The 13,413-nt window shown below is 45.6% G+C and overlaps 1 protein-coding gene across 2 annotated transcripts in view; it reads left to right on the forward strand.

Moving 5' to 3' along the window:
• Positions 1–13,413, forward strand: part of RPAP1 (RNA polymerase II associated protein 1) — a 210,377-nt gene that overhangs the window by 62,981 nt on the left and 133,983 nt on the right. For both annotated transcript variants that reach the window (XM_063947921.1, XM_063947922.1), the window contains exons 5-6: positions 7,704–7,875; positions 9,751–9,915. In XM_063947921.1, the coding sequence (XP_063803991.1) occupies positions 7,704–7,875; positions 9,751–9,915 (337 nt within the window). The remainder of the gene's footprint in view (positions 1–7,703; positions 7,876–9,750; positions 9,916–13,413) is intronic.

The following is a 13,413-nucleotide window of genomic DNA, read 5'->3' on the forward strand; positions in this document are numbered from 1 at the left end:
GGAAATTCATTTTCAGGGCGTTAATCCGTCCAATCCATGAAATGAATAATCTGTCCCATTTATCCAGGTCTTGGGTGAGCGTTTTAATCATAGGAACAAAATTAGTCTGGTAGAGGCTGGTGCTGGATTTAGTAATGAATATGCCGAGGTATTTGATAGCCGAGGGTCTCCAAAGAAAAGGGAAAGAGGAGGTTAGAATCAAGTGGGTCTGGGGTGGGATATTAAATGCAAGGGCCTCTGATTTGGTGTGGTTTATTTTGTAACCCGAGAGGGAACCATATAGTAGTAATTCTTCTTGTAGATTAGGAAGAGAGATCAAAGGGTTAGATAAGGTCAAGAGCACGTCATCCGCAAATAAAGATATTTTGTATGAGCTCTGCCCCACTGTAATCCCCCCAATGTCCGTATTAAGTCTAATACGGGCCGCAAGAGGTTCGATGCATAGAGCAAAAAGTAGGGGCGAAAGAGGGCAGCCCTGGCAAGTACCATTCTTCAAACTAAATCGAGGTGAGCTCAATCCATTGGTCAGGACCATAGATGAGGGGTTGGAGTAGAGGGCCTCTATTGCAGTGATGAAATGACCATGGAGGCCAAATGTAGATAAAGTGGAAAACAAAAAGGGCCAGGAAATGCGATCAAATGCCTTTTCGGCGTCTAGCGCCAAGGCAATCGCTGGTGTTTTCGACGAGTTTATTTGGTGAATCAAGTTAATAGTGCGTCTGGTGTTGTCCGAGGCCTGGCGGCCAGGGATAAATCCCACTTGGTCAGGATCTATTAATGATGGCAACACAGCGTTCAGACGAGTTGCTAGTATTTTGGCAAAAAGTTTGAGATCAGTATTTATCAAAGATATGGGTCTGTAATTTGTGCAATGCGAGGGATCTTTTCCGGGCTTCGGGATTACAATAATGCGGGACGTCGTGGAGTCAGTATGGAAGGGTGTGCCCCGTAATATTTTATTAAACAGGGAGATCATATGAGGGATGAGTTGAGGGGCGAAGGTTTTGTAATACACCATCGGATAGCCATCCGGACCAGGTGCTTTTGAAGGTTTCTGGGTTTTCAGAGCCGCATCAATTTCCTCAGCAGAAATATCAGCATTGAGAGTAGAGTTAGTTTCCTCGTCTATATGAGGAAGAGCGCATGAATCTAGATATTGTTGTGCCTGGTTGGCTTGTGCTAAGGGGTCGGACGGGGGATCAAGGTTGTAGAGTGTCCTATAGTAGTCAAAGAAGATATTATTAATTTTTTTGGGGTCGTAGGTAATGTTACCTGAAGGTTGTCTAATAGTATGGATGCATTGGTTAGCTTTTTTGGCACGTAATTGGTTAGCTAATAAAGTATGTGCCTTGTTACTTTTATCGTAAAATGATTGATTGGCCCATCGAAGCGAGCGCTCAATATTCTCTGCCAAGAGGGATTGTAGTTCATCTCGTGCTTTAGAAAGTTCGGCTAGAGTTTTTTTTAGAGCGTGTGCGTTTATGTTCCTGATCCAATGTTGCAATATTATCCGTTAACAGGGCAATTTGGTTTTCTCGGGTTCTCTTACGGCGGGATGCAAATTGGATAATGGATCCCCTGATAACCGCCTTATGGGCTTCCCATATAGTGGCTATATTGCAGTCGCCTTCTACGTTAACCGCAAAATAATCCCGAAGCTCTGTTTTAATTAAGTCCTGGAACTTAGGGATCTTCAATAGTGTCTCGTTTAGTCTCCATGTCGGTCTACCGTCAGGGATATCAAAAATGTCAAATGTCGCAATTAAAGCTGCGTGGTCAGTCCAGGTAAGTGGGACTATAGAGGAAGAGCGAGCGGTGCGGGAGAGGGGTGCATAACTCAGGAACATATCAATACGAGAGTACACATCGTGCGGATTAGAATAGAAGGTATAGTCCCTGGTGGTCGGGTTAAGGAATCGCCAGACATCGAACAAACCAGCCTCGGCCATGCCCCTGTGTAATACGGAGGAATTTGGGGTTTGACTACTACGCAAGGGACCGGACCTGTCCATGCCCGTGAGAGCCGTGCATATCCTGTCTATACAACATAAGGGTCGGTGGGAGAGCCCAAGGACAATTCCATCTTGCAGCTCTTTTCCTTCTTTACATTATGTGCTCTTTGGGGCCTAGTTTTTAAAACTGCCATCCTGTCTTGACACTGTAGTGCCACTCCTAGATGGGCCAGGTGTTTGTGCCGCCCACTTGGGTCGATTAGCTTAGTCATCCAGCTACCTCATTGCACCTCTTTTTCTTCTTTGCATTATGTGCTCTTTGGGGCCTAGTTTTTAAAACTGCCATCCTGTTTGACACTGCAGTTGCACGCCTAGACGGGTCAGGTGTTAGTGCCGCCCACTTGGGTTGCTTAGCTGAGTCATCCAGCTTCCTCATTGCACCTCTTTTTCTTATTTGCGTTATGTGCTCTTTGGGGCCTAGTTTTTAAAACTGCCATCCTGTTTGACACTGCAGTTGCACGCCTAGATGGGTCAGGTGTTAGTGCCGCCCACTTGGGTTGCTTAGCTTAGTCATCCAGCTTCCTCATTGCACCTCTTTTTCTTCTTTGCATTATGTGCTCTTTGGGGCCTAGTTTTTAAAACTGCCATCCAGTCTGACACTGCAGTGCCATTCCTAGATGGGCCAGGTGTACCGCCCACTTGTGTCGCTTAGCTTAGTCATCCAGCGACCTCTGTGCAACCTTTTGGCCTAAAAACAATATTGTGAGGTGTTCAGAATAGACTGGAAATGAGTGGAAATGAATGTTATTAGGTTAATAATACCGTATGATCAAATTTACCCCAAAATTCTGTGATTTTAGCTGTTTTTATGTTTTTTTCCCAAAAATCATCCAGATCCAAAACCAAAACCCAAAAGGGTGGTTTTTTGCAAAACCAATCCAGATCCAAAACACGAGCGGGCATTCAGATCCAAATCCATAACACAAAACCTGAAAAGTGCCCGCCACACATCTCTACTTATTATGTTGTTTCTCTTACGTGCTAGTGGATACTGGGGTCTTGTACTTTAGTACCATGGGTATAGATCGGGTCCACTGGAGCCTGGCACTTTAAAACCTTTAGTGTGTGTGTGTGTATGTGTGTGCTAGCTCCTTCCCTCTATGCCTCTCCTACCAGACTCAGTTTAGAAAAATGTGCCCAGGAGCCGGGTGCATGTCTCTGGAGCTACAGAGAGTTTTCTTTATTTTTTATTTTAGTTTATTATTTTCAGGTAGCTTTGGTTGGCAACCAGGTAATCCCAGCTGACAGGACACTGAGCTCCTGAGGTACTGATCACACATCGTTAGTTTGTGTGCAGATGCCAGCAGCTAGCCGCCACCCTCCAACAGATGCCGAAGTTACAAGGTGCGGTGAGTGTTACACCGAGGTCCCAGTTAGTGAGTCCCCGGTGCAATTTTGGCGGCAAGTCGCGTGGCGGCCATGGGCCCAGAGCTGCAGGGCCCGCCACGGACAAACTGGCTCAGGGCTGTTGCCCTGCAGTGCTCACTTTCTCAAGGCTTTGTGTGGACTGTACAATACATTTTCTGATGTTTGTTGTAACGTGGCTAGTGTAATCTATTATAGGGACCGCGTGCCATTACAAGGGGCGGGGCTTCCTGGAGCGAGACCAGCGGCGGGAAGGTGCCATTTCCGTGCTGCTGCGAATCATCAAGGCTGCATGCATGCTGCTCCTCCAGGACCCACGCTGTTACAGATTACTAAACTGGTACCAGGGGGTCATAGACAGGGGGGAGCACGCCAGCGGATACACATATTCCAACACATTGTGCTGCTGTGTTGTGTGTGCTGGTGTCTGCTCCTCAGTGTAACTCCAGGGGCTCTCTAGGGCCTGTGTGGAGGTGTTGGTCAGTGGGCTGCACTGTATTACAGATGTGTAAGATGTCTTTTGACATGGTTATGTGTGCTACTTGTAACTCTACCCCGTCTTCAACAGGGTTACTCATGTGTGAGCAATGTTCCTTATCTCCACAGGACCCAGCTTACAGGCACCTGACTGGCTAGGTAGCTTTAAAAGCATGATTCAGAATGTCAATTCAGAATTAGATGCTGCTAAAAGAGAAAGACAGGTGTTAAAGCACTCTATGGATTGTGTGGCTAAAGCAGCAGATACCAAGAAGGCTTCTCAGCCCCCTCTAGTGGTTTCACATAAACGCTCACTGCCACAGGTGCTCCAGTCTGATTCTGATTCTGATCAGCTTTATATGGATGAGGACAGCTCTATGTCCCCTGGGGTGGAGGCCCTCATTTATGCTGTATTAGAGATTATTCACATACCGGATCAGGAGGCAGAACCAGATGAGGAGTTGTATTTTAATGTTGGACCTAAGACCTCAGCCACTTTTCCTGTGTCAAAGGAATTAAACTTCCTGGCCAGGGAGGCATGGGTAAACCCTGACAAGAAGTTTAAAATTCCTCAGAGGTTTCTATCTACTTTTCCCCTCCCAGCTGAGGACAGGAAGGTATGGGAAAAACCCCCATCGGTCGATACATCTGTCACACAATATTATTGTCCTATTGTCTACTATACAACTTTTTCCTTTTTAGATTTGGTTAATAAAATGCTGTGGTATCTAATATGAAAATAAGAGGGACTGAGCTAGACAGTTTGTGAAAGTAATGCTAGTGTGGATGGAACAGAGCATAGCGCCTGCACGGCATGTAGTCAATACCCTTGCGCTTAGCGTGCCGATGTCGGAATCCCGGCACCAGAATCCCACCAGGTTAGGTTTAGGCTTAGGCACTAGGGGGAGAGTTAGGCTGTGGGAAGGGACGGTTAGGGTTTGGCTGTAGGAGGGGACGGTTAGAGTTAGTCAGCAGGAGGGGTGGGTTCGGGTAAGAATACGTACCAAAATCTGAATTTTGAATGGCGGCTTTCCTCTGTTGGGATTCTGACATGCTGAGCGCCGGGATATCATACCCAACCCCACCTGCACAGTTTGAGCAGTGTCGGACTAGGGCATGAATGGCTCACCGGGGGAATGCAGTGGTAGGGCCCCATGCTTAGGGGCGTGAAGAGCCACCGTAGAGGCTTAGCTAACCATTAGAGAGTGCATTGTATGGGCTCCTTGATAAATATATATAGTAGATACTGCTAGTGCTTGCATGATAATGTACCAGATTAATAACAGAACTGCACTGTAGAAAATAACCCATAGTCCTGTGCAGTACAATGTACCGTATGTATAATTTATGTGCACAGTCTAGAACCTAATTCCTAGAGAAGGGGGTGGGCCCACTGGGGGTTTCCACTGTCTGACCCCCAGTGTGAGTAATGCACAGCAAAAGCAGTATGTGACTGTGTGGCTTGCAATGCTGGGAGAACAGATGCCCTATTAGTGTAGTAGTAACAAGGAAAAACAAAAAGATTTCAGAATTGGGTTTTTTGTAGAGTTATAAAAAAACTGATACTTTTAGCACTTGTTGGTACTGATGCAGAGTTTAACGTGCGTCTGATTGCGTTCGCTGGAATTGCGGGCTGTGCAGGGTTGGACATAAATATGCTTAATTTGTTATATAGGATGATGCAAGTGCAGCCTGATGTTAAAGAGAAAATAACTAGCAAGTATGAATGATTTTGTACTTATTAATAATAATAATAAGTACAAAATAATGTTATTTTCAAAATATATTACGTCATAGATTACATTTGATAAATGTTAAAAGGGGAATGGAAAATGATTATATCAGTTTTTAATTCAGAACTGTAATTATAGAAAATAGTAAGTATACATTAAGTACTAAACTGTGAATAGGTCAGCTCTGAATCCATACATAACATGTAACCATTTATTTTTTTAAATACTGTACATACGAGTGACTTGTGGTGTTTATGATGTGTTCTGTGCTCTCTGTGATGCGTGTGGTTGCTGAGCATTGTTTTTGCTTTTGATTCTCCGTCTCCCTCTGGAACAATGTTATCACATCTGGTGTTCTCATTATGATGCTAATAGCTTACCAAACACATTGCTTGCTTTTATTTTGGTCTCCATTGATAATTAACTACACATCATGTAACAGAATGTTTCTTCTGAAAAAAATGTTTCAGTAGAAGAAAAAACAACAACAACAACAACCTAGTTTAGGGCCTAATTCAGACTTAGGGGGTTATTCAATTTGTCCCGAGGGTGCCGGGTGATAACTATCAGCTCCGGGGGCTATTTAATTGGCCCCGATAAGCCGGCGCGTGTAGCGGCTTAATGCCCGATAACAGCCCCGTTTTCATCCGAAAACGGGGCTATTTCACCTGAAAACACACAGGTTTCACTGAACCTGTGTGTTTACGGATGAAAAAGCAGGTTTTACCGGCCGAGCAAATTAAATAGCCCGACCGCAGCACCCGACGAAACATCGTGTTTTTTACTCCCGATGTCTCTTCGGGCCAAATTGAATATCCCCCTTGATCTTAGATGTGCGTGATCGTAGACGGCTACTCGCCATGTTAAGGGTCGCTGCGGCTGCGTGTGACGTCACGCAGCCGCCGTGGCCCACTCCGTAAATTAAATGGTCTAGACACGCCTGCTTTCTCTGGACCGCGCCCCTAAAACAAAGCATCGGCACCCACAAAATGCAGTGTAGACGCCCTGTTCCCGCTTCCCTCCTTGCACATGTGCGTACCGGCATACGCGCATGCGCAGATGTACAGAAATCGCTTCATAGCGATTTTAGCACATCTGCGACAGGGTCTGAATCGGCCCCTTCGTCGTTAAGTGGCTCAATCACTTGTCCTGTCTATGTATAGCACAATAGTGAGTTCTGTTCTAGAGAAAACTCTCCTGTCGCCTATGACCTGCCATAAGGCAGTGACCAATGTTTGGGTCATTCACTGATCGATCACCTCTTCACCTCTGCTTCCTCCTGTCTGTGTCTGAGGAGCAGTAGCAACTGGAAGTATAGAGATGTATGTATTAGAGGATCTTTTGTGGCTTCCCTGCTCACAAATAACCCTGTGCAAATATCCATTTTTAAATAACCGGCAAAGCTCTTTCTACTATCTCCCATTATAACACCAGCCTCACTAACTCATACATAATCATGAAAGTCCAAATCAGGACATGGGGACGGGGCACATTGGGGGGGCCTAGCACTTTTGAAGTGTTTTTATATATATATATATATATATATATATACTGGGAAAGAAAGAGGCGGCACTCAGGAGACTTGTGAATTATCAAAGCAGTGTAATCAATACGGCCAACGTTTCGGGGACCACATCCCCGTCTTCAGGAGGTGGTCCCCGAAACGTTGGCCGTATTGATTACACTGCTTTGATAATTCACAAGTCTCCTTAGTGCCGCCTCTTTCTTTACCTGTACAAATACAAGGGTTTTGCCCTGAGGAGGGCACCGGAGCAAGCTACGCCATGATGGGGAGGCCTGGAGTGCCGGAGTTTTTGTACACTATATACCAGCATCTCGCACCTTTGGCGATCTTGGCAGTCAGTACAGCTGGTCCAGTGTGTTTGTTGATGAGGGCCTGTGCAATGATTCTATGTTTTGTTCTGTCAGCTAAACTACGTGCCTGCCGGAGAGCACCCAACAGGACTCATTTACTTTACACATTTTAAGGAAACAGGCCAACCCCATTTGACATGAAACATTGTGCAATATCATATGTGAATGAACTATACAATAGGAAAAAAACTGTATTTGAACAATGTAAACAAAACCTATGTCTTTATGGTTCTACCTGTAGGCTATGCCTGGAACCGGGAATTTAAGCATCTTTGCTCAAAAAATGGCTGCCAAAAGGATTTCTGAAGCAGGGAAAATAACTGGACTCTTCACTGCGCATCCCCAGAATGTACCCCCTCTTGCTCCTAGGAATAGCCATTCATCGGATAAGAGCAAATCGTCCCAGTTACCAGGTAGGCTGCCAGCATTTTCAGCCTCCATACCAGTGGTTCTCAAAGGGGGCTGTACTACCGCCCTGGGGAGGGAGGGGTTTGTGGGCTTACCCAGGGTGCTGATTGAATTTTAAATAATGTAAAATTAATTGTTACTGTTATGTGTTAATATGTTTCTAAGTGTATTGGGGGTGCTGGGGAAGAGTTTATGAAACCAAGGGTCAGTGGGCACAAATGTATTTGTAAGAACTATCCAGAGACCATGACAATTTTATAAGGTTGTATTTTTGTTGGGTGATGCCATGAGTTCCAGCGTGTGTCATGACATTGCAATCCTATACCACTTTATTTCTAATGCTCTTTTCAACCATAATTTTGATGTTTCGATCACTCTTTCATTGACTAAAGGGGCAAGGAAGATGCAGGAAACACAACTCTATAGTTTGTTGGATCAGTGATCTCCATTGATCCTTGATGTCTTTTACCATTTTTTAATTACCTACAATGCAATAGGCAATAGCAACCAATCAACAATTACTGCTGATTGATCTACTGCAGCCGTGGCCAACCTGTGGCTCTTGAGCCGCATGCGGCTCTTTCTTTATTCAAATGTGGCTCCTGACGCTTAAAGTCACCTGACCACAACAGATCCTGGAAACTGGTGCACTCCAACTAGATACACAGCAGCACTACAGCGACTGAAAACTGAGGTTGCCAGATACTGGGCTGTAGTGACATATGAGGGTGGGCTGGAGTGACACAAAGGGGAGCTGGCTGGAGTGACACAGAAGGATCCTGGTAGGAGAGACATAATGGGGCAGCTGACTGGAGTGATACAGGAGGGTGCTGGATGAAGTGACACAGGAGGGTGCTGGCAAGAGTGACACAATGGGGAGCTGGCTGGAGTGACAAAGGAGAATCCTGGCAGGAGAGACACAATGGGGAGCTGACTGAAGTGACACAGGAGGGTGCTGACTGGAGTGACACATTGACACATGGGGAAGCTGGCTGGAGTTACACAGGAGGGTGCTGGCTGGAGTAACACGTGGAGGAGCTGAAGTGTATTATGTGAATATGGCTTTTTCAATATATTTTATGTGGATCTGGATTTTTTTATTATTTTATGTGGAAGTGTCTTTTTCAATGTATTTTATGTTGATTCTGGCTTTAAAATGTATTTTATGTGGATATGGCATTTTCATTGTCTTTTATACCAGGGGTGTGGCCTAGCAGGCACAAGGTCACACCCCATTTTTGCACACGCGCCTTCGGTTTGACGTCGGCTCTTTGACGTACCTAACTAGATTTTTTTGGCTCTTTGTCTCTGACTGGTTGGCCACCCCTGATCTACTGTACTGTAGATAATAGAAGCAAGTGTCTGATTGGTTCATTTTGGGCTACCTCTGCACATTAGAAGGCTGCTCCTGTTATACAAATACGCACCTCCTTACCTGCAACGCTGTATTGTATATCAGAATTATAATGCCAGCTCTATGGTATATTGCGTTTGTTTATTGACTTTATTTAACACTAGTGTGTGTGTGTGTTTGTGTGTGTATAAATATAGCATTTTGCATATGGTGTTTGCTAGTTAAAGGTGTTAGGCACAGAAAGGGAGGAGAGGACCTCTGAGGAAGAGCTGCAAAACGGAACTGACAAAAGATAAGATTAGTCTAGAAAACTAGGAGCCTCACCTGAATTTGGTGTTAAAACAAAAGTTTTGAAGCTGTTTCTTATCTACAGCCTTGTACCATTGCAAAGTAGATTCTGTTTAGTTTAACGTATGTTCATATTTTAATGCGTTAGTGTATCGAAAGATACAATAAACCTAAATCTTATAAATTGGGACTATTTTCCTTTAGTTAGTAATAGCATATGAGTGTTATTCCATTTCAGGTGAAATGCGTTTGCCCAGTTCCTGTCTGGTAACAGGAAAGGGTCTTCAAAGTTCAGGAGGGCTTGAAGAAGCTCAGAGGATCCATGAGGAGAATGTGGAGAAGCTGAAGGCTTTATCCGAGGAAGAGAGAAAACAGGAACAAGACCGTTTGATGTCACAGCTTGGTAAGAACAAAAGGCTATATTGATCTTTGCGTACAGTTAACTATTTTTAATTCTGAATTGACAAGCATTATATAATTATCATTTATTTATTCCCAGTTATTTACATAGCGCACACCTATTCCGCAGTGCACACCTGCCCCAGTGGAGCTTACAATCTATATTCTCTACCACATTTTAAATGCACACACATTCACGCTAGGGTTAATTTTGTTTGGAGCCAATTAACCTACAAGTATATTTTTGTATTGTGGAGTACCCGAAGGAAACCCACGCATGGTTGTCATCGAACCCATAACCTCAGTGCTGTGATGCAGTAGTGCTAACCATTACTCCGTACGTGCTACCCCATAATGTGAAGTTTATGTAGACTGAAACTCTTATTACTCACCTGCATGATGTGGATGGTAGTCCTTTGTGAGCTGTTCCTCATTTCATATTGTGACAGGGTCAGCATGAACATACCTGGCATGGTTAAAGAACAGCAGGGTGTGGTTTAAAAGAATCCAGGCCAGGTAGTAGGTATGGTCAAGTCTGAAGCAGCAAGCCTGATTGCAGACACCTCTCAGGTTGTTTTAAAAAGGTATCAGACACAAGAGACAGGACTCCGGATGCTGGACAAGTTGGCCAGGTGATAGGACAGGAAGTGGTTAGTATTAGGAGTCCTGGAACTTACCGGTCTCTGGAAGATTGTACACCCTGATTGTAAAGACCTGCTGTGACCTGTGGTATGTCCTGTGATTTGCTTGTTAACGGCTGACCTTCTGCTAAGAACTGCCTGTCTGTAAAAACTGTGGAGAAATAAAACTGCTCTTTTGCAGTTTCACACAGTGTATGTGAACTGTGTGACAATATAGACAAGCCTTTCAATAAAGAAAGATCCAGAGATGTCTCTGAGGTACCTATCTTCTTCCTAATTACAAGCCTCATTCATTTGTAGGAATATGCTGACTCTTGGTTTAGAGGGGCGTAGTATGTTATGCCGACGGTCGGGCTCCCGGCGGCCAGCATACCGGCGTCGGAATCCCGGCCACCGGCATACCGACAGCTGGGCGAGCGCAAATGAGCCCCTTGCGGGCTCGCTGCACTTGCCATAATATCTATTCTCCCTCCAGGGGGGACGTGTACCCCCAAGAGGGAGAAAAGCTGTCGGTATGCCGGCAGTCGGGATTCTGGCGCCGGTATCCTGGTCGTCGGGAGCCCGGCAACCGGCAAACTGAAGACCACCCGTTTTAGAGTAGTGCCACCCAAGCCACAACATAGCATACGTTTGTAGGAATGTAGCATTTAATCTGTGTAGTTCCCCTATTAAGTATAATCTTTGTGGATTCCAGATTCCTAATATGCACTGCATGACTTCCGCTATTAAACTTGCAGTACTTTGCAGCTTGCGTGACACAAGTTTTAGTCTGGCGTTTTGAGAGTAGGTGATCAAATTTTAAAAGTACACAATGTCACCCTATAAATATTACTGAATACAATTCAATTTAAATGATAATGATATCAGAGTTTCTTCCAATTGGCCATGTACCTGTGGTGGTAGGGTACACACTTGTGCCTGCATATTTATGGGGATGTAGTTGTGTGACCGGCGGACACCTCCCCCTACATCCCGCACGCTGAGAATCCCAACAGTCGGCAGGCCGACTAGCAGGAACTATTCCCACTCGTAGGTGTCATCGCCAAAGAGCCTGCAAGGGGCTTGTTGCGCTCGCCCCCATTTCTCTATCGTCCTAGTGGATGCTGGGGTTCCTGAAAGGACCATGGGGAATAGCGGCTCCGCAGGAGACAGGGCACAAAAGTTAAGCTTTAGGATCAGGTGGTGTGCACTGGCTCCTCCCCCTATGACCCTCCTCCAAGCCTCAGGTTTTTGTGCCCGTCCGAGAAGGGTGCAATCTAGGTGGCTCTCCTAAAGAGCTGCTTAGAAAAGTTTAGCTTAGGTTTTTTATTTTACAGTGAGTCCTGCTGGCAACAGGATCACTGCAACGAGGGACTTAGGGGAGAAGAAGTGAACTCACCTGCGTGCAGGATGGATTGGCTTCTTTGGCTACTGGACATTAGCTCCAGAGGGACGATCACAGGTACAGCCTGGATGGTCACCGGAGCCTCGCCGCCGGCCCCCTTGCAGATGCTGAAAAGAGAAGAAGGTCCAGAATCGGCGGCAGAAGACTCCTCAGTCTTCTTAAGGTAGCGCACAGCACTGCAGCTGTGCGCCATTGCTCTCAGCACACTTCACACGGCAGTCACTGAGGGTGCAGGGCGCTGGGGGGGGGCGCCCTGGGAAGCAATGTAAACCTATTTTTTGGCAAAAAATACCTCACATATAGCCTCCGGGGGCTATATGGAGATATTTAACCCCTGCCAGAATCCGTTAAAGAGCGGGAGACGAGCCCGCCGAAAAAGGGGCGGGGCCTATCTCCTCAGCACACAGCGCCATTTTCCCTCACAGAAAGGCTGGAGGGAAGGCTCCCAGGCTCTCCCCTGCACTGCACTACAGAAACAGGGTTAAAACAGAGAGGGGGGGCATTAATTTGGCGTTAGAAATATATATAAAGATGCTATAAGGGAAAACACTTATATAAGGTTGTCCCTATATAATTATAGCGTTTTTGGTGTGTGCTGGCAAACTCTCCCTCTGTCTCTCCAAAGGGCTAGTGGGTCCTGTCCTCTATCAGAGCATTCCCTGTGTGTGTGCTGTGTGTCGGTACGTGTGTGTCGACATGTATGAGGACGATGTTGGTGAGGAGGCGGAGCAATTGCCTGTAATGGTGATGTCACTCTCTAGGGAGTCGACACCGGAATGGATGGCTTATTTAGGGAATTACGTGATAATGTCAACACGCTGCAAGGTCGGTTGACGACATGAGACGGCCGACAAACAATTAGTACCGGTCCAGACGTCTCAAAAACACCGTCAGGGGTTTAAAACGCCCGTTTACCTTAGTCGGTCGACACAGACACAGACACGGACACTGAATCCAGTGTCGACGGTGAATAAACAAACGTATTCCTCATTAGGGCCACACGTTAAGGGCAATGAAGGAGTTGTTACATATTTCTGATACTACAAGTACCACAAAGATGGGTATTATGTGGGAGTGAAAAAACTACCGTAGTTTTTCCTGAATCAGATAAAATAAAATGAAGTGTGTGATGAGGCGTGGGTTTACCCCGATAGCAAATATTGGCGTTATACCTTTTCCCGCCAGAAGGTAGGGCGCGTTGGGAAACACCCCTTAGGGTGGATAAGGCGCTCACACGCTTATCATGTGGCGTTACCGTCTCCAGATACGGCCGCCCTCAAGGAGCCAGCTGATATGAAGCTGGAGTAATATCCTAAAAAGTATATACACACATACGGTGGTTATACTGCGACCAGCGATCGTCTCAGCCTGGAAATGCAGTGCTGGGTTGGCTTGGTCGGATTCCCTGACTGAAAATATTTTAGTGATATAGAGCATTTAATAGGATGCAGTCTATATATATATATATATATATGCG

Source organism: Pseudophryne corroboree, chromosome 12 (genome assembly GCF_028390025.1).
Source record: "Pseudophryne corroboree isolate aPseCor3 chromosome 12, aPseCor3.hap2, whole genome shotgun sequence".
Lineage (NCBI taxonomy): Eukaryota > Metazoa > Chordata > Amphibia > Anura > Myobatrachidae > Pseudophryne > Pseudophryne corroboree.